At 33.4% G+C, this 19480-nt stretch overlaps 2 protein-coding genes across 2 annotated transcripts; both read left to right on the forward strand.

Annotated features, from left to right (window-relative positions):
- The first annotated feature begins 1121 nt into the window (after positions 1-1121).
- LOC112455481 (alpha-1,2-mannosyltransferase ALG9) lies at positions 1122-8321 on the forward strand. Its single transcript, XM_025017421.1, is given in 13 exon segments — positions 1122-1411; positions 1945-2083; positions 2610-2815; positions 2903-3016; positions 3095-3205; positions 3298-3580; positions 3931-4047; positions 4253-4466; positions 5352-5493; positions 5715-5844; positions 5985-6115; positions 6217-6331; positions 6333-8321. Coding segments are annotated over 13 exon segments (1881 nt in total). The 5' UTR covers positions 1122-1310; the 3' UTR covers positions 6411-8321.
- Positions 8322-8781: 460 nt separating this feature from the next.
- Positions 8782-15104, forward strand: LOC112455480 (pantothenate kinase 4). Its single transcript, XM_025017419.1, has 13 exons — positions 8782-9326; positions 10099-10381; positions 10547-10730; positions 11005-11097; positions 11350-11497; positions 11828-12018; positions 12203-12477; positions 12560-12712; positions 12814-12901; positions 12991-13195; positions 13329-13486; positions 13593-13762; positions 13914-15104. The coding sequence occupies exons 1-13, from the start codon at positions 9212-9214 to the stop codon at positions 14260-14262; spliced, it is 2412 nt and encodes an 803-aa protein (XP_024873187.1). The 5' UTR covers positions 8782-9211; the 3' UTR covers positions 14263-15104.
- The last annotated feature ends 4376 nt before the right edge of the window (positions 15105-19480 follow it).

Consider the following 19480-nt stretch of genomic DNA (forward strand, 5'->3'; position numbering starts at 1 on the left):
TAATTTTCTCTTTACATAATTATACATATTGTACAATATAACTATCACTAATTGCAAGTATATTAAGTAATTGTAAGTCATTTATTTTATTTGTAAGCCTTATTTATCGCTTATGTACCTCTTTATCGTAACTTTTTGGCGACAGCATCAATAGTAAAATAAAATTTCTTATTTAATATTTTTGCAATAAATTTTATTTTTTTTAAGTATCAAAAAATGAAGTTTTTTTCAGCGTGGCTTTTCTATATAAATAAATTCACCGAGTAGAAGATTTTTAGAAAGTATTTATTAGCAATTTTATATATTGACAATTTAATAGCATAACGAATGATCCTTTATAATGAAACTTTACGACTGTTTTGTACATGTCATGCAATTATACATTATACATTTATATCTATATTTATATATCCTGAAAGACATAACGTATAGAAAATTATACTTATATATTATAGATTATTACATGACAAGTGTCTAGCTAAGAAAAATATTCGCGTATATATTCATTCCTTCACGTGTACGCATGAAGATAAAATGTCTCGCATCGTTTTTCCTATTTCGCAAATTTGTAAATCTATAAATTCAATTTCTCTGTCTCTCTCTCTCTCTCTCTGTCTCTCTCTTTCTGTCTCTCTCTGTCTCTCTCAGCAGCAATAATGTCAGAAGGAGGAGAAGGAGTGGAATGGATGCTGAAAATCATCAGAATGAGCAGAAGTGAGAGAGAACTACAGAGAGGACGAAAAAAAGATAAGTAGAAAGAAGAATGAAGAAAACACGAAGAAACGTAGAGATATCTTTTGTAAATATAAATACTGTATTGAAATAAGGAAAAGTTAAGCAAGCAGAACCATGTATCCCGAGAAGGGAATCATTATCATTAAATAAAAAAAAAATTAAATAAATAAATAAATATAAATATAATACTCTTTTACACGTAGATTTATAATATCTACATATTAAAAAAAAATAATTTAATTAAGAAAGTTAATGCAAAGCTTGATAAATAATTCGCATAAAAAATAATTATTTGTATAAATAATTATATATATGCATAATAGATAAAGTGCTGCGTTTGCCGCAAAAATTCGAATTTAAATGGACATAGCGGACATAGAGGTCCCCGATAATCGTCTGCTCGTTCGTTTCCTGTCACGAAAATGACGCGTGTGATGCGCGTACATTCATCATTCGTTCCATTCGTAGAAATGTCAAACATACGAGTGAGATTTTAATCGCGGCTCCAATTCTATCTCTCTGTATTGATTTTGCACATCGATAAATGTATATAGGCAGTGATGTGACCTAAATAGATGAGAAATAAGGAGAGGATCATGGCACCTAACCAACGTCAACGACAGCTCATTTTGTCGAAGAAAGAATTGAAAAAGATCAATGGAAGGAGATTCTCGAAGTACATACAATATTCTCTTCTTTCTTTAAATTTTATAAATCGTTATACGAAATGCTTTGTCAACTGGGACCGTGGCTAACCTGTCAGTTGTTTATCGTTGAAGCAGCAATGAATGTGCAACAGCGACAAATGCATCCTCTCTGCTATACTTCAGCTACATAGTTTATATTAATTTTGCAGTTCAATATCAATACCAACATGTATTCATATCAACATTCAATCTCCACGACTCAAAGTACACAAAATTCCTGAATCTCAAAAGAAAAGATAACATGGATCCTGTATCCTATGTATTTGTCTTGCTTTGTATTTCAATTACTGTATTTTTAACCAAATATTGCAAATAGCGATTATCAGGAAGAGTCCTATGCATCATTACTCCGTTATTTCTTTTAATAATTATACTTTGCGAGCTTTAGCCATAAAGTAAGGTCCTGTTCTAAAAATTGACCTACTCTAGGCAACGTGTAATGTATTTAGAATACGAATATACTTAGCGAAGGAAGAAAGAAAATAATTAAATCATGTTTCAGGCCAGAAGAGTCTTCCGGCGTGGGACTTGTTTATCCTAGCTATGATACAGCTTTTAAATTGCTGCTATTGGCAAGGTTTTGCTCCGCTGTATGGTGTCACATAACAGACTGTGATGAAACGTATAATTATTGGGAACCAGTAAGTTTATAATAATAAACTCTCAATTTTCAACATAGTAAACCTAAAAGTACTATACTTTGCATGTTACATCTGATTTTTCTTTAAGAAATATTAAAAGTACGATTCTTTCTTTCATAAAGACAACCATATTATCCCTAAAATATTCTCAGTAAGCAAAATGTTAGCTATATTGCAGCAGATTGACATCAACTGTAGCTGAGCATTAAGATTGTATCCTGCCAGCAGGGCATGCCGATATAAATCAGCAGAAACTGAGAAGAATCTGTCATTTTTTTCGTAACTATTTAAATAGAATCATTTAATTGTTACAAATGGTATCATTTAAGTGGTTACAAAAGGTTTGACAGGTTCTGCTCGGTTTCTGCAATCAATCTACCATCATATTCTGTTACATTTCTGCTAGCGATTTTGCTATTTGAATCAATACGAGCCCGACAAGTTTCTCCTATTCTTTGATGTTTTTAATAGATATATACTTCGATGCGATGCATTTCGCTGTATCTACTATTATGTCCTGTCTTAGAGTCATTACTTGCTCTACGGAACAGGCCAGCAAACGTGGGAGTACAGTCCTGAATATGCCTTACGTTCGTATATGTACTTACTACTTCATATGGTACCAGCAAAAATTTATAATTACCTATTGGATCCAAATCCCGCGCTAGTTTTCTACTTTACGCGATGCTTCCTGTCTGTGGGTTGTACATTGTCTGAAGTATACTTTTACAAGTACGTTTTTTCCCCTTAAACCTAACATATTTATATAGCAAGGATCACTATCGCATCACTCTTTATACCATGTTTTATGTTTTCTAGGAATGTCTCTCGCGAATTCGGGATTCATGTGGCGAGGCTTACTTTAGTATTTCTTATTCTCAGCTCGGGAATGTATATCTCCAGTGCTGCATTTCTACCATCGTCTTTTTCGATGTAAGTAAAATTACAAAATAAGAAATATATTCGCATCTCTCTCGATACATACTTTATCTATATCATTGTTTATCACAGGTATCTGAGTACTGTTGCTATAGCAGCTTGGTATGCTCGCCAATATGAATTGGCTATTTTTGCTACCGCTATCTCTTCGTTACTTGGATGGCCATTCGCTGCACTGCTCGGGTAATTTTTTATACTAACGCGGACATAGTGCTTTTGGCACGATACACATCCTGATAAAGAGAAAAATTTATTTTCCTTGTCTCACTTTTTAGACTTCCCATCGCCGTTGAGATGTTAATACATAAACGAGGCTGGGTGAAATTCATAAAGTGGGTCATTATATCCGCCGTTGTAATTGCGATACCAATGGTATGGGTGGATTCCTTGTACTTCGGCAAACTTGTCATCGCGCCATTGAACATCATATTCTACAATGTTTTCACCAGCCATGGACCTAATCTTTATGGCACTGAGCCATTCAGTTATTACATTATCAATGGGTTCTTGAATTTCAATTTCGTCTTTATTGGCGCGTTGCTCGCACCCTTGGGCTTAGTAAGATTTTTAATAGTTTATACTTGAAATGTACAAGATGCCTCAAAAGTCGCGCACTTTCTATAAGCTAATTAGCGGTTTTCCGAATTTGTGAAATTTGAATAATTCTCTTTTAATCTGAAAGTTGGATTAAATACGGTATTTTTTTACGAATTTTATTATCGATATTTTGAATCTTAAGCAAAATTTTCTTAAAATTTGTAGTAAAAGTAGTAAAATATTGTATGCATCTTTAAGTTATTCAACAAAGTTATTTAATTATGAAATCAACGTAATTAGAAGTACACGACAATTGCAACATCTTGTATAACGCACGATATATTTTGGCAGTATTTTAACTACAATTATAGTTTTTAGTATGGCTAATCGTACCGGCACGTCCAAGAGACCGTTCATGTCTTTCTTACTGGTATTCATTGGCTCCCCTGTATCTATGGATTCTGGTATTCTTCCTTCAGCCACATAAAGTATGTATAAAGTAATACTGGTAATAGTATTTTTCAGAGAAAATTGAATACGTTTGAACATTACATTTCTGCATGCACAATAAACGCTAAAAATTTTTCTATTTTTCGCGGTATTTTGATTGTTCAAATGTACTCCTAGTATATATATAATGAATCAACCTACAAATCGAAAATGGAGGAATTGACGAAATGAATGTGTCAACAGGAGGAACGGTTCTTGTTTCCAGTGTACCCTATGATTTGTTTGGCAGGCGCTATAGCGGTGGATATCGTACAGAAGTTATACTTTTATGTTAGAACGAAATTCAATCCATCGCACATCAGTTGCCATTATCTACAATATACAGTGCACATTACCGTTCTAGCGATGCTAACATGTGGCCTCTTGGGATTATCAAGATCGTTGGCGATATATAAAGGTATTATACATAAGGCTACTTCGTTTAAATAAAGTTCAATATATTGTTGAGCCCGAGACTCGTTCGCATAATTCCCGCTCCCCGCACTCGTGTCCGTGCCCGTGAACTCTCGTGCACACAGAAATGGAAATACATTTGCGGAAATTAACACGTTTATTCAGAACAGGATACAACGCAGCGCAATAAAACTACGTCTGTACGACTCGACGTTTCGGTTCAAAATCTCCGGGCTCGTTTGATATAAATTCTTCTTTTTCTTGCTTCGCCTTTTTTACGAGTTTTTTTTTTCTCACAGAAACCTATCTTCCGAAATCGTCGTCCTCCTCTTTAAAATAACGCGCTTCGAGAAAACAATGGATCAAAAGTGAAAAAGGCAGTCTTTTTTTGGAATTTTAATAAAAGTTTTCAAAGAGGTTTCAAATGTTTGAAAGTGCCACAATAGTTCCATTCAAAAACTCGTCCGAACGGGAAAGTCTTCCTTCGAGATGAAGACCGTCTTCTAGGAACCGTTAGCTTTTCATCTAAACAGAAATTCACATGCACAGTAAAAAAAAACAATGCAGCTACATCAAAAACTTTATTTATATATTTTCAATTTTTTACGTTCCGAGTTACCGTAAAAAGTAAAAATCCTCTAATTACTTCTCAAAATGAAAAGCTGATCTATCGAAATGAATTGCTTTATTCCTGTGCACATACGATTTCCGGATATATAATATTAAACAACATTAAACAACAAAAAATTTCTTCGCTATTAAAAAAGGATCCTCTCAATCGCTCTGTAACTTAAGGGCTTCCCCTTCATTCTTCGAAAATTGCGCGGGTCTCGGCGTGGACATAACAATAAAGATAATATAATATAATAAAAATTATTATTATGCATAGGATATTACGCTCCCATGGAAATTATGACTGAAGTTAACAAACTGGGAACGGAAGGCGTGGTACCTAACGACGTTAATATAAACTTTTGTATTGGAAAAGAATGGCATCGTTTCCCTAGTAGTTTTTTCTTTCCGTCCAACAAGTAAGTGGAAAAATTAGTTTACAAGAAAACTTTGCGGATCCAGAAATTCTCATTTATATGCAAAGTCTCATTAAAATCAAAATTTCTGGGTTCGCAAAATTCCCTTGTCGGAGGAAATGTATTTTTTAACACATCCCTAATTTAAACATACAAAAATATATTTCTTACATTCCAATTTGATTCAATTATCTATTCTTATACAAAGCTGAATTTTTTTTCAGTTGGAAGTTACAATACTTGAGATCCGAATTTAAAGGACAATTACCTCAACCCTTCTTGGATCATGAAAACGCTACAAGTATAATCCAAGCACATTTTAACGATATGAATAAAGAAGAGTCATCGCGCTATGTAAGTACCTGTCTTATACACAGGCAACAATATTATCCGTTGCTTAAGTAACTAAATCTAAACTAAAATCCTATAAACTAATAATTCTATAACTAAATTTTATAGATATACATATTATTAATTCTGTCTTTTGCTTTCAGATTAATCTAGATAAATGCCATTTTCTATTAGATCTGGATATAGAAACTGAAACAGCCCTAGAACCAAATTATTCTCGCTTAAATCATCATTTTACTATTGTAAAATCTTCTAAATTCCTAGATGCATCAAAGTAAGTCCAAAATTTTTGTTTCACATATTTATAATATGCTGACTGCAAATAACAAAAGTTACTTTTATGTCTGATGTGCCCTATTATCATTTATGTTACAGATCGCATCCATTCTTCAGAGCTTTTTACATTCCATTTGTATCTCATAAGTTTTGTACATATGGTTCATATAATTTATTACAAAGTAATAAGTTCAAATCCATTCTTTTGTCATCAAAACAGAAGAATTCCAAGCTTTCTTAAGCAAAATACAGAACTTGGCACTCAACAAGATATTGCAGTTGATTTAATGTAAAAAAAATTAAATCTGTTATTTTATAGAGCATTTCTAATAATGCATATGTTTACTAATATATATGTAATCAATGTACATATTACACTGAAAATAGTAACGCGTGTGTGTGTGTGTGTGAGACTCGTAAAAGTGACCAACTGATATTCGGTGAATCCCAAGTTCAAATTTCCGATCATCACATATGCCTTGCAAAAAATATACCCTGCGACTTTATATTTTTTAAGCCTGATAGAGATTTGGAGGAAAGGAGGAAGAACGGTCTTATAGGCCCCATACAGAACACCAAGCTATAGGGTTGGCAATGCAGCCTCGAAAACTAGCGAGAGTTCACAGAGGAACTTCTAGATGACATTAGAAACTTAATATCCCATCTTTCATTACTATGTGTGCGCGCGTGCGTTTGTGTTTTACAGCACAATTTTGTGTGAAAACGATCGATTCTGGATTCATAACACAACATACATTGTTCCGCAGAAAATGTGTTGTCATTCCACAACCGTAACCGATCCTGAGAGGTCATAATATGCGCGAACCAAATTCATAACATAAATTCGGACACAACATAAACAATTTTTTCTTAATTCGTTCACGATTTCATAAACGTAATTGTCATTACCATGTAATGTGTAAATTTACTTACTTTACTTTACTTTATAACCAATCAAAGTTTCCACCTGCATCGAGCACACTTTTTCTCAACATCAATAACATATCCAAAAATAAACACCATTGTACTGATGGCACTTGAAGTTTCTCCATAAGAATTGTTATCATCTCTATAGTCGTATTCGTCATTGTGCTCTTAAGAAATTTCTCTTCTCTGTCTGCCTCCAATTTCAAAGCTTTATGCCAAGCATCAGGGCACTTGGCATTGCCCTCACTGAGGAGTGATAGATATACCTGAACAATTTGTTTTCTACGAAAGTGTCTATCAAAATTTGGTACATATTTCTGGCAATACACAGTACGATACGTCATTAGGGCATCATCTATTTCTTGAGTAACTTTTTCTTTCAATTGCGTTTCTAGTTTATCATCAAAACTTTCGAGACAAGTTGGAAGATTTTTGAAAAGATATACCAAGATTGAGCTTACATGAACGCGTTCTTCCTCTATTGACATCCTGATAGTTTAGAAAAGTCTAGAAAACCGTATTTCTACAACAGACAATTTTATTTTAATTCTAATTCCAATACAAATTCAACGGAGAATATTACATCATTATTATTTACGGATCCCTAATATCTCTATAGGGCTCTATGGACAATCTCTCGATGAAATTTCTATTATTATTGGACTGTCAAGAGCCATCTCTATTGAAAATGGCATCTTATTTTAATACTTTAAATTAGAATTTAAAATTTCTATTAACTTTTATCAAGTGACGCATGCATTCTTTTGTCAATATTAATATTGAATTACAAATATTTTATTATTCAACGAGTAGAAGATTTGATTACATTAAATTAAAAGAAGAAGACTCTCTAAAATAACGACAACGGATTATACGTAGCTATAATAAACACTTTGCTACCATAGTTTATTAATACTAAAGCAAAAACAGCTAAACTATTATAGTCTATATAATATTGGTTATTTTTGCTTTTGCGTAAACTATTCCACTGGTTATATCAATCGTCGTTAAGTAGATTGCGGTTTAATTTTCAAGTGATAAAATACGCACGTGTATATCCCATGTGCACGTGTCAGCCAGTGTCAGCACGTATGGCCATTGGCGCGTGTCTTGACGCGCCTCCCGGACAAAAATAAACATTCCACTAAATAAACATCCAACTACGTTTATTACGTTCGGTAACATGGTTCAGTGTCCGAACTATTCGGACGGAAGATAGTCAGATGATACACATTTATTTATTATTTAATAAAATTCCTCAAATATAGTAATTTAAATGCATCTTTTTGTGAAAACCCTAACCTCAACACTTACACTTTCTGCACTTGGAATGTAAGGGACACGCGCGATCAAGCATCGGAGAGACAAAGAGGAAAGACGGAAAATGCAAAAAGTTCAACTACAAAGAACAGGCCTACGTTCTCCTACTATCTGCGCTTGAAATAAAATAGGTGCGCTATTCTTTAGCGAGAGAGAAAGAGGAAAAATGAGAAGTACAGAAAGTTTAGCTACAGGCAGCAGACCTATTGATGATTCATCTATGATAAATTATATGCCCATCTATAACGATATTAATAATATCTGCTCTCGTAACAATAGATTTATGGTTTTAGCTGAATTTCTCAGTTCTCCACGTTGGAGAGAAAAGGAGGAAGGATGATCGGTGCAAGAAGTTGAGCTAAGAAGAACAGAAATTCGTTCGCTTCACCCCTCTCTGTCTCTCTGCCCGCCACTCCGTACTCCGTACTCCGTTTCGCCTGATACAGAGCACATACCGTGCGTACACAAACATCTGTATATATACATACAAATGTTCTCCGCGACCTGCGACACCCATTTTTAAATCGGCAGCTTGCGCCGTCCGGGTGAACGACTGAACGCGAGTAAATAGATCTCGAGGCTCCACAGGGGGGAGACCTGGGGGAGCGAGAGAGAGAGAGAAAACAGAGAAAAACAAAGCCCCCCTCCTTCGAGGAAACCTTTCCCGCAATTCCTGCTCGAGTTGGACGTTTTACGGAGGTGATGGATCGGAGGCGGCTTATCTGGCACTCGATCGGCGCGTTCGCCACCTGCCAGTCGCGTTAAATATCTGTAGAGGTGCCACGGTGTCAGTGTGTCGCACAATCGCGGGAGAAACCGAGAGCGGATCGTCGTACAGGACGTGGGGATGGCGGCGGAGATCGACGGCGACGAACGATCGCATCCGCGATGCATCAAATTGCCGCCCGCCGTCGAGGTGTTCGCCAATTTGAAAAACGCACAGACCTTCGCCATAGACATCGGTACGTCGTCGATCGGAATCCCCCTTTCCCTACAATCCTTGCCCGGGATCGGGATCGGGACCGGGATCCCTCTGCGGTTCCTGACCCCTCGAGAGATTAACGCGATCATTATGATGAGTTCAAATGTACCTAGTTAACGTCCACATAGAGTCGAGCGTGATCACAACACTGTAACGTGATACCTGTTAATATGGAGCAGCGTGTTATTGCGTGTTAAATTATATAGCTGTGCTCCAATTTGCACAATTGTCATTTGACAGTGCCTGGATAAAAGAAAGTATAAATTAACAAATTACTAGTACTGTCTTCCTAACAAAGACCTATTTTTCAAAGTTATTCTGTCACGCAGTTTTTTTTCTTGTGAGAATGTCAAGGGTAAAAGATGAAACGACATAGAAGAGTTTATATTAGAATTTATGTCACCTCTAACTTGTATTTTACGTCTTATGCTTATAAAAGAATTATTTTGCGTATTACTTTAGGCAATTATATTGTTTGAACAAGTTTAATCTGACTTCGTCATGATTAGAAAAAAAGGAGTAAATCGGAAAATATTCATATTGGAGTAATATTATATTATATATAATGTATAAGACATAAATTTTCATGAGAAATATATTTACGATACTGTTTGTCTATTACGTAACATCACGTAATAAAGTTTATCACCAAGTTTATTAAGTTATTATTATTTATAGTTTTTAGGTTATTTTTATTGCACCTTGTCTGAATTTAGATATATTATAATATTGTGTATTATGTATTGTTTCAGGATTGTCGTTAACCAAAATTGCCTATTACTCAACAGTAAGTTATCGCAAGGCACTTTATGAGGATGCGGAAGGTTTAGGGAACAGTGGAGAACGAGCATATAAAGTATTCGAGGGTAACAGACTGCATTTTGTTAAGTTTGAGACTAGATATATCGAAAACTGCTTAGACTTTGTCAAGAAGAATTTAGTGGACGTTGAACGATTTCGTGGGAAAAGTATTAAAGTTACTGGAGGTGGAGCGTTCAAGTATACCCCATTGCTACAAGAAAAATTAGGATTATTGTAAGTATACTCTTGCATTTTGAACTTCGTTTGTCCTTTGTTCAAATTTTCAATATCAAGTATAACATGAAAGATCTCATCGTCATGTTGTTCAATTTTTGATACACTCTTCGAGTTCTTCAGAAATTGTGTTTACTGATTGATAATGATAAGATAACATTCTAGAGTCGACAAGGAAGATGAAATAGACTGTCTGATAAAAGGTTGTAATTTCTTGCTTAAAAATATACCGTGCGAAGCGTTTGAGTACCACCGACATGCGAATCCAGAGTATAAATTTCAAAAAGCTGGACCTAACATATTTCCATATTTGCTGGTTAATGTTGGTAGTGGCGTCAGTATTCTTAAAGTAAGCAGTAAATATTTAGTAAATTTATTTATTGTTAGTAATAAGTTATTCTAGATAGATTTACTTATTAGATCATCAGCCAAAATACGAGCAAAACAAGGACGTTTAAATTGTTTTTAATATACCGTTGTAAATAAAGACTAGATGTTATTTTAAACCAACTTTCTTATTTCGCTCATATTTTGGCCGTTGACCTTCTCACATAGCTTAGCTTATAACGAGAATTGACTTTTCTATTAATTAGATTTACTTATTTTAACATTTTATTTTATAGGTGGAATCAGATGAGGTATTTGAAAGAGTCGGAGGTACAGCTACAGGAGGCGGTACCTTTTGGGGATTGGGATCATTACTTACGAAAAGAAAGGTATGGAATTTATATAATTTCCTATATTACACCCATAATTTCTTTTTACTACTGTTAAAACAATTGTACGTTAATTGATATCTTTATTTGGATGTGGATTATGTTTAATCTTTATAAATATCTAGAAATAAATTTATGATAAAATTAATTATTATATGAGAAGATTCTGCTCCATCGTAGTACCATTGAGTCGTGTGAATTGTATATATAGATATGTGTATTAAAACAATGACTTTAAAAACACCCTACTAGGACTTTGACGAATTGCTGCAACTTGCAGAACGAGGAGATCACCGTAATGTAGATATGTTAGTGAAAGATATTTATGGAGGCGATTATTCCTCCCAAGGTTTATCTGGAGAACTTATCGCGTCATCTTTTGGCAAAGCGGTGGCTTGTGGTAAGCATAACAATTTACATCATGATTTATTACGGAGGGAGGATTTGATATTAAAATAATTGAAAAAATTACTCATATATACCTCTCTGGTACATTCTTTTTAAACATCTGTTTAAAATCAAATTAAAATTGATTTTTAATAATTTTTTAATTCTGTCTATCAAATTATTAATAAGTTTTTAGTAACAAGTGGATTTCAATATAATTTTACGAATCAATCTTTATATAACAAGATTCTTTTTTGCACAATTGGAAAGCGTGAAAAAATTTAGCAGCTATAAAAATCTGTACTAACAGTTTTAGATATTAATTATATTAATAACATTCTAGGGCAGCCAAAATTTTCTGAAGCTGATCTTGCAAGGAGCTTACTGTTCACTATTAGCAATGATATTGGACATATAGCTAGTTTGTATGCAACCGTTTACAATATGGACAAGGTTTACTTTGGTGGTTATTTCCTTCGTAACCATCCACTATCAATGCACACCATCTCATATTCTATCAAATATTGGTCTCATGTTAGTCTTTATGTTTACTTTCTCTCACTCTTTTACAATGTGTGTTTTCTCGATAGATTCAATTATATCCTCGAATCAAGTAATTTTATGCAATTAGCTAAACGTCAAAGCGCAAGATGTTTATGCGTAAAAAAATTGTGCATTTGTATAAAATTTATATTTTTGTCACATATCTATTATTTAGGATAAGGTAACGCCTCTCTTTCTTCGCCATGAAGGTTACCTTGGCGCGATTGGGGCATATTTGTACGGTACCGAACAGACAGACAAATACAGCTGGTTGGAAAATTACGCCGGGTCATCGAGTTTTAAAGATTCCGTGTCAACCGATCTCGGAATTAAAATCGATCAACTGGAAATTGATCAAGCAGAATACGCTGTTACATTCTGTCCCCTATTGAAAGATCCCGCATCTTACAATCCTGATACCACAGATCTGGCTCAGGATAAAGAGGCAAGGTGAGACTTTCAAAGATTACGATTTTAATTTCCAAGATTACGATTATGCAAACGTAAAAAATTATAACGTTTATGTTTATAGAGACTATTGGCTGCAATGTTTTGAAGAGTCTGTGGATAAATTTGTGTCGAGAGCTATTCACAGTCAACCGCACAGTCCGACGGCGAAAGATAGAGGATTAAAACTAAAGGAGAAATACATTAATAGATTACACTATCTTCACGCGCAACCGTTGTAAGTTTTTCGTCGCTGTGATAAATACTAAGATTAACCGCGCGCGTAAAAAACCTATTTACTTATTTATTGAGTTATTAATTTGTAATACAAACTTGCAGTGCATATGGAGCACTTACAGTTAGAATATTATTGGATACCATCGAGCATTGCATGAAAGAATTCGATTTTCCAGATCCGTATTTACATGTAGGTATCTTTGTCTGTTTCTTTAGAATTTTTGAAATAAACATATCTAAATGAAATTTATATGTCACACCGTAATACTTCATTTGCAGCAAAAAAGAAAGGAGAACGAAGAAGCATTGACACACCTACATGATCGTATAACTGCTCTAGACAAGCTAGAAGGTGCAGAAAAAATAAAAGCTTTGATTCTTGGCGTTCTCAGTGGTAATATATTTGATTGGGGTGCAAAAGATGTTGCAAAGCTATTGGAAACCGATGATTTTGGCTTTGAAGAAGCTCAAGCGAAAATTCCAGGTAAACCACCGTCATTAAATAAAAAATTAGTATTGTAACAGTATTGGTGAGATTTATTTTCCAATAAATTCTTCCTAACTTTTAGTACATTTTAAAAGAATTTTATGAATAATATTCTATCACGAAAACACAGGTAGGCCATGGCTGGAGGATAATTTAGATGACTGGATACACAGATTACAGAATGGACCACCTCACAAATGTGCAGCCATCTTTGTTGATAATAGCGGCGTAGATGTAGTTCTTGGAATCCTGCCATTTGCGCGAGATTTATTGCAACGGGGGACTAAAGTTAGTTTTACTAACGTTTTTCATATTTGCATCAAGCTTTTTCAAATTGCTTTTAAAAAAACGAATTTATTAAACATTAAAATTATTTATTTTTTTATGCTTCTAGGTAATATTGTGCGCTAATTCTATGCCAGCTCTGAATGACGTAACATATCCTGAATTAGTCGTCACGTTACGGGACGCCGCGAAAATCTGTAATGTTATCAAACAGGCTCTAGAAGATAATACTCTTATTGCTATGGAAACTGCGCAAGCAGGTCCTTGTCTGGATCTCAGGTATTTGTTATATACCGAATATATACAGAATATTTCACAGCTACAATTACAAGTTATTATTTTACTTGTAATATAAAAGCTGTGTTATAATTTAATATATATATATATATCAATGATGTTAATTCACTAATATTATTTCAACATTTAATAGCCGTCTGAATTTGGATCTATGCCTTGCAATGGTGAAACACAACGTGGATCTTATAGTCATCGAAGGAATGGGTAGAACTTTGCATACGAATTTTCATGCTAAAATGAAATGCGAGTGTCTGAAATTGGCGGTCGTAAAGAATCAGTGGCTGGCGCTTCGTTTAGGTGGCGATATGTATGCTGTGATATGCAAATACGAGCAACCGCCGCCGAAAACTAATATTTACGATATCGAGATAAAACCAGAGGCGATAAAAGACGGTTGTCCGTCAAAATGTACAGGCGAGGCAACAGAACTTTGCAAATGCGACAATTCTAACGATAGAAATACAAATGAAGTGTCAGTGTAAAACGAGCAATATACGATTATTTCTAGACCAAACAATAATTAAATATATAACATATTGCCTTCCGAAAAAGAGAAAACTTAAAGAGCTACGCGCAAATACGCTTAAATTCTAGAAATGTGATCGAGTCTGCACTGTTTAGAAACAAACATACAGATGAAATATCATGTGATTCGTCAGATAATCGTAATCGTGATACCAGAGATTATTGAAATAATTTTATTGATAATTTATCAATAAAATTTACTTTTCATTTTTTTATTATAATGATCACGTAATAGGTTTGTTTTAGTTATAACTTACTGTATTACTAGTATATTGTTCGTCTTCTCTCTCCTCACACGTTTTTAAAAAATTACTGTTAGTATTACCACCTGCCTTCCAAACTCTAGATCTTTTATCAATAATCTAAAATATTATTGATATCTAAATTACGCAAGACTTATATATATATAAATGTAATTTTATTGTTCATCTCATTAACTATATGACCGAAGAATATCACTTTCTTTTACCATGGAGATATCTATATGCATGTTAAATGAAATCAGCAAAACTTCGCAAAGACAAAGTTCATAAAACGTAAACTGTAAAACGTTTTTGTATCGATTATTTGACAACTTTTCCATTTATGAATTAACAATTTATCGCAATACGCTTGCTCAATCTCGTCCACACAGTCACTATTAACATTAAAAAATTAGTTATTATATTTTATTTTTTACAGAAATGCTAGGACTATCAATGTATATAAACAAGCATGTCTGAACTTTATATTAATGTAAATGATTAAAATCGTTATATAAATAATTGGTTAAAGACAATAAAACCGTTTTTATGTATAATTTGCAGTTACCATAATTATTAGAAAAATTACTCTACGTTAATTTGTGAAAAAAATCTCAGCAGTATATATGTATAAAATACTGCATAGTACATTTTCTGTGATACTATGATATGCAAAGGAATTTAAGTGTATAATATTATCGCAAGTGACAAACTACACAAGACAACATTTTCTTTGATGCTATAGTATAAAAATCTCAAATGATATTTCATGATATTTCGTATAATTATCCAGGGTAATGCAGAAAATTATCTTTTGCTATTTATTTCCGTAGAGAACTCGAAAATGAAAGCACGTATTTTATGAATACACGTATTTTAGATTTAATGCACTAAATAAGGAAATAGTGAAACAAAAAGTGGAAAAATATATAGAAGACTTGTGGGATTAGTTCTAATCAAATCAATGACTTTCGAATTAATTCCATCAAATTGGAAATAGTACTGACTACTGAAGTATTATTAATAGCGTGAAGTTTACTTATGACACATCCTGTAAAAGCAATTTTTTGACGCGATAAATATAATTCTAATCATCCCTGTACATATGTAATAAAATGTATATATTAAAGATTGTAATCAATACACAGTTTAGATATATATGTACGATCTAATTTTTTTGTGTGCGTTGTAAGTCGAGTAATTGTCGAGAATTTGTATGACGTACACACACAGAGTATCCGTCGCTAAATGAAATATATTCTTTCTTTTAACATATATGTTGACGCCTAAGATTTCGCCTGCGAAATTCCGGGTTGTATCTATTAATTTCGTGAATATGCGCAAATTTCAAGAACTGATATTTTAGTCTCTTCCTGTTAAGGCAATAAACAAATAAATAATGCGATAACATTTTAATTTCTATTAAAGTTCTTTTTAACATCATAATTTTTCCCTGAATCTCCTGTAAAGATATGATTTTTTTTCAATTAACCAACTGGCAACAAGCAGATAAAAGTTAATATTTTTGAAAATTGTTAATATTCGTGAAACAATAGTTATTCTTAAATTAAAATAATTGCGTGATTTTTTTCTCATATTTAATGTCTTTTGCGTTTCATAAATTCTCTCAAAATATAGTTATATCATTTTCAGCAGAAAAACATGCAGTAATACCAATTATTATTATGCCGGTACAAATTGGGAGATAATTTGCAGTATTATTTTTAATTAATACATTTTTATTTACATAATATGGAATTGCATATGCAAAACAAAATGAAAATTTTAATAACAGATTAATATGTGCAATGCAAAATGTAACTGAGTATTCTTTCTACGCATCTGAAATATTTTTCAAGAAGTTCTAATAAAATACGATAAGAAAAGGACAAATTTACTAGCAGGACTCAATAATGTGCAAATTTGATATAAAAAATTTCGTATAAATTTTAGGAACCTTTTTATCTAACATCAATAGTTATAAAATATATAAGAAGATTCTATAATTTTATTTCTTGTCTAAGTAGTCAAATATAATAAAGAAATAGAACAAAAAGCTTTACCTGACTCTCTCTTAAATATAATTTATGAATAAAATGAGAAAGAAATCCTCAAGCGTTATATGTATAACGCTTTTTGATAGCTTTCACTTCGGAAATAAAGTTTAAAAACGGACTTCATTCACGGAAAAAATGTAAAGAAAACGAAGGGGGGAGAGAGAGGGAGAGTCGCCGAGGAAGAAGAGTTGGGAAATGCGGCGGCTAGGTGATAGGACAAAAACGAAGGAAAGAAGGTCCTGTGCATGCTAGACACGCTCCACGTCTATTTCTTTCAGCCACGTCCTACGCGCAGTGTCCAAGTCGGAGCTTTATTAAATTCCCGTTGCGCGATATTGTCCAGTCGGGAAACCAGACCGGTGCGCGCAAGCTGACACAGCCAATTATCTCCCAATTTGTACCGGTGTGATAATCGATACTCCTCCAGATATCGCCTCCAATCTGTATGTACTGTATGCCATTAATTTTACACAGTCGCCTCATCGAGTTATTGGCGCAGTCAGCTAAAAATAAAATTTCACGTCAACGGGCCATAATTTTAACGATATTGTTTAACAAATTCCCTTTTTTTCAATTAACAACTCGTCAAGCAACTCGTATATCAAACCTATTATTTTTTATTGCTTTTAACTTTTATAAATTCTGATTCTATATCAGAGAAATAGAAAAATATGAATGTAAAATTCATATCTTCAGAAAATATTTATAAAAAATTCAGGACCGCGTATAACTTTTTCAAAGTTTAAATACCTTATAGTATAAGAAAAAACTTAAATAAACGTAATTAATTTCAAACAGATATAAACATATAGAGTATAATGAAGAAATTTAATTTGATTAATTTATGTAAATACTTGCATGCAAATTAATTAAATGAAAGTTTTTATTGAGAAATAGATTGTGTAAATAATATCTAAAAAAAAATTATTTTATACTAATTTCGAATAGATACAAGATAAAACTTGCGTGTAACTTAATTGAAATAAAAAATTGAAATTTTTATTTAAAAAAGTAGACTGTTTATGTGAAAAATTTATTTGTCTTGTACGCGTTTTCGCCGAAGAATTAAGCGTCGTTACTATGCGACAACGTGTGCCGCGAGAGAGGAAAATACGGGCTCGTGTATCTTACATGAAATAAATACCCAAGATTCGACGTTGCATCGAGCCCCATGAATTTTTCATCTCCAATATACAAGGCTACTCGCACGAGACGGCCAACGTGTTCTATCTCCTCGCACAAGCTTCGCCGAACGTCTTCTATGTTATATTAGACGACGCCGATATAGAACTTTGACAAAACGAACGCATGAAGGAAATTATATCTGTTGTTGCGCTTATCGATTTATACAAGATGATATTAAACTCTCATAACTTCCGTTATATACATATATAAAAATTAATAAAATGATATATAATTAGTAAAATTAATAAAATGATATTGGCTAACAATATTCAAGAATCAATAAGTTAGATTCACATAATTTGAAACGAAACTGCGATTTGAATATAAGAGCACAAGGGATTTTACAAAATTGGAACAATTTCGCAAAAATCGAAAAAAAGACTACCAATTTCAGCTAGATGCAATTGCAAAGCTGGCAGCTTTCACTGAGAACAAAGCTTTCCAATAACATTTTTGTGCAAAGGAATGGTTCCGCTAGCGGATTGCATGCGCCATTGGTTAGAATAAAATTTTTCATTTTTCTAACTGAATGCTTTAAATCTTTTGGATGCGTGTAAAATGCGTATCTTCAAAAAATTACAGAACAGTTTAATTAACATATCGAAACAGTACGTGCTACGTGAATAACGTGATATAAATTGTTAGGTATATTCAATGTCGGACGCAGAATTGCCAAGTATTCCGATTTTCATAGGATTGTAGGACACAATTTTGTTGTTGCATTTGTGGCCATTTAATAATTTAAATCAAATATATCGCGCTTAAATATAAATAAATAAATTAATTCCAAAGTAAAAATTTTCGATTATAACAATAAATGTTGGATTGTTCAAATAACCGGATTATAATAAAGTAATAAATTGCTAAAATATATATAATAAATAATTAAGTGTGATAAACAACACGCGTCATTATTCATATTAACGCGCGTAAAATCAGCAATCGACAATCCCACGGAAATTACAATACATGAACATTCCAATTAATTGTATCTAAAGAGAGAAATTTCTCTGCCTGCCAATAATGCACGAGCAGTCCCGTCATTATTTCACATACAATTGTTTAATCTTCATGCGTACGTTTAAAAAAAATTACGTATATAGTTTGCACGAAGTTCTATGAAACGGCGCGCAATTAAAACGCCACATGCAATAAAGCGATTTTTACCGGCAAATATTTACGTATCGTAAACGCGACGTAATGAACGCGAAAGGAATAAAAAGTAAATTTGTGTAAAATAAACGCTTTTCAATTTCGCGAGGCATTACAATTTTAATACGAAAAGTGCAGCACTCGTACACGCGGGAAAGATTCTGCACGTCAACGTAACGTGGGTCCTTCTTTCGGACGGGATCATTTTACTTTTGTCATTGGATATTTCGAATCGATCGAGCAGGCCGGAAGTGTCACAGTGACATTACTTTCAATATATCTCTCGACGATGGGAGAAGAGGAAAAGGGGGACGGGGAAACCGCCTGTCCTTTTAATGTATTTTGATAGAACACCGCAATTCGACCAGATCAATATTTCAAACCGGGATGCGCTCTCCTGTTACGAGATACAATCTGATACGGATTACGAGAGGATTTTATTCATTTATTTATATTACGCGGCTGCCGAGAGAAAGAGAAAAAGAGAGAGAAAGAGAGAGAGAGAGAGAGAGAGAGAGAGAGAGAGAGAGAGAGAGAGA

Source organism: Temnothorax curvispinosus, unplaced genomic scaffold (assembly GCF_003070985.1).
Source record: "Temnothorax curvispinosus isolate PA1 unplaced genomic scaffold, ASM307098v1 QBEX01006128.1, whole genome shotgun sequence".
NCBI lineage: Eukaryota > Metazoa > Arthropoda > Insecta > Hymenoptera > Formicidae > Temnothorax > Temnothorax curvispinosus.

What these genes read in the sequence shown, in the direction of transcription:
- LOC112455480 (XM_025017419.1), top strand. Translation starts at nt 9,212, where the DNA reads ATGGCGGCGGAGATCGACGGCGACGAACGATCGCATCCGCGATGCATC. An exon ending in GTGGCGTCAGTATTCTTAAA is followed by an intron (nt 10,731 to 11,004) that starts GTAAGCAGTAAA and finishes TTTATTTTATAG; the next exon opens with GTGGAATCAGATGAGGTATT. An exon ending in CATTACTTACGAAAAGAAAG is followed by an intron (nt 11,098 to 11,349) that starts GTATGGAATTTA and finishes ACACCCTACTAG; the next exon opens with GACTTTGACGAATTGCTGCA.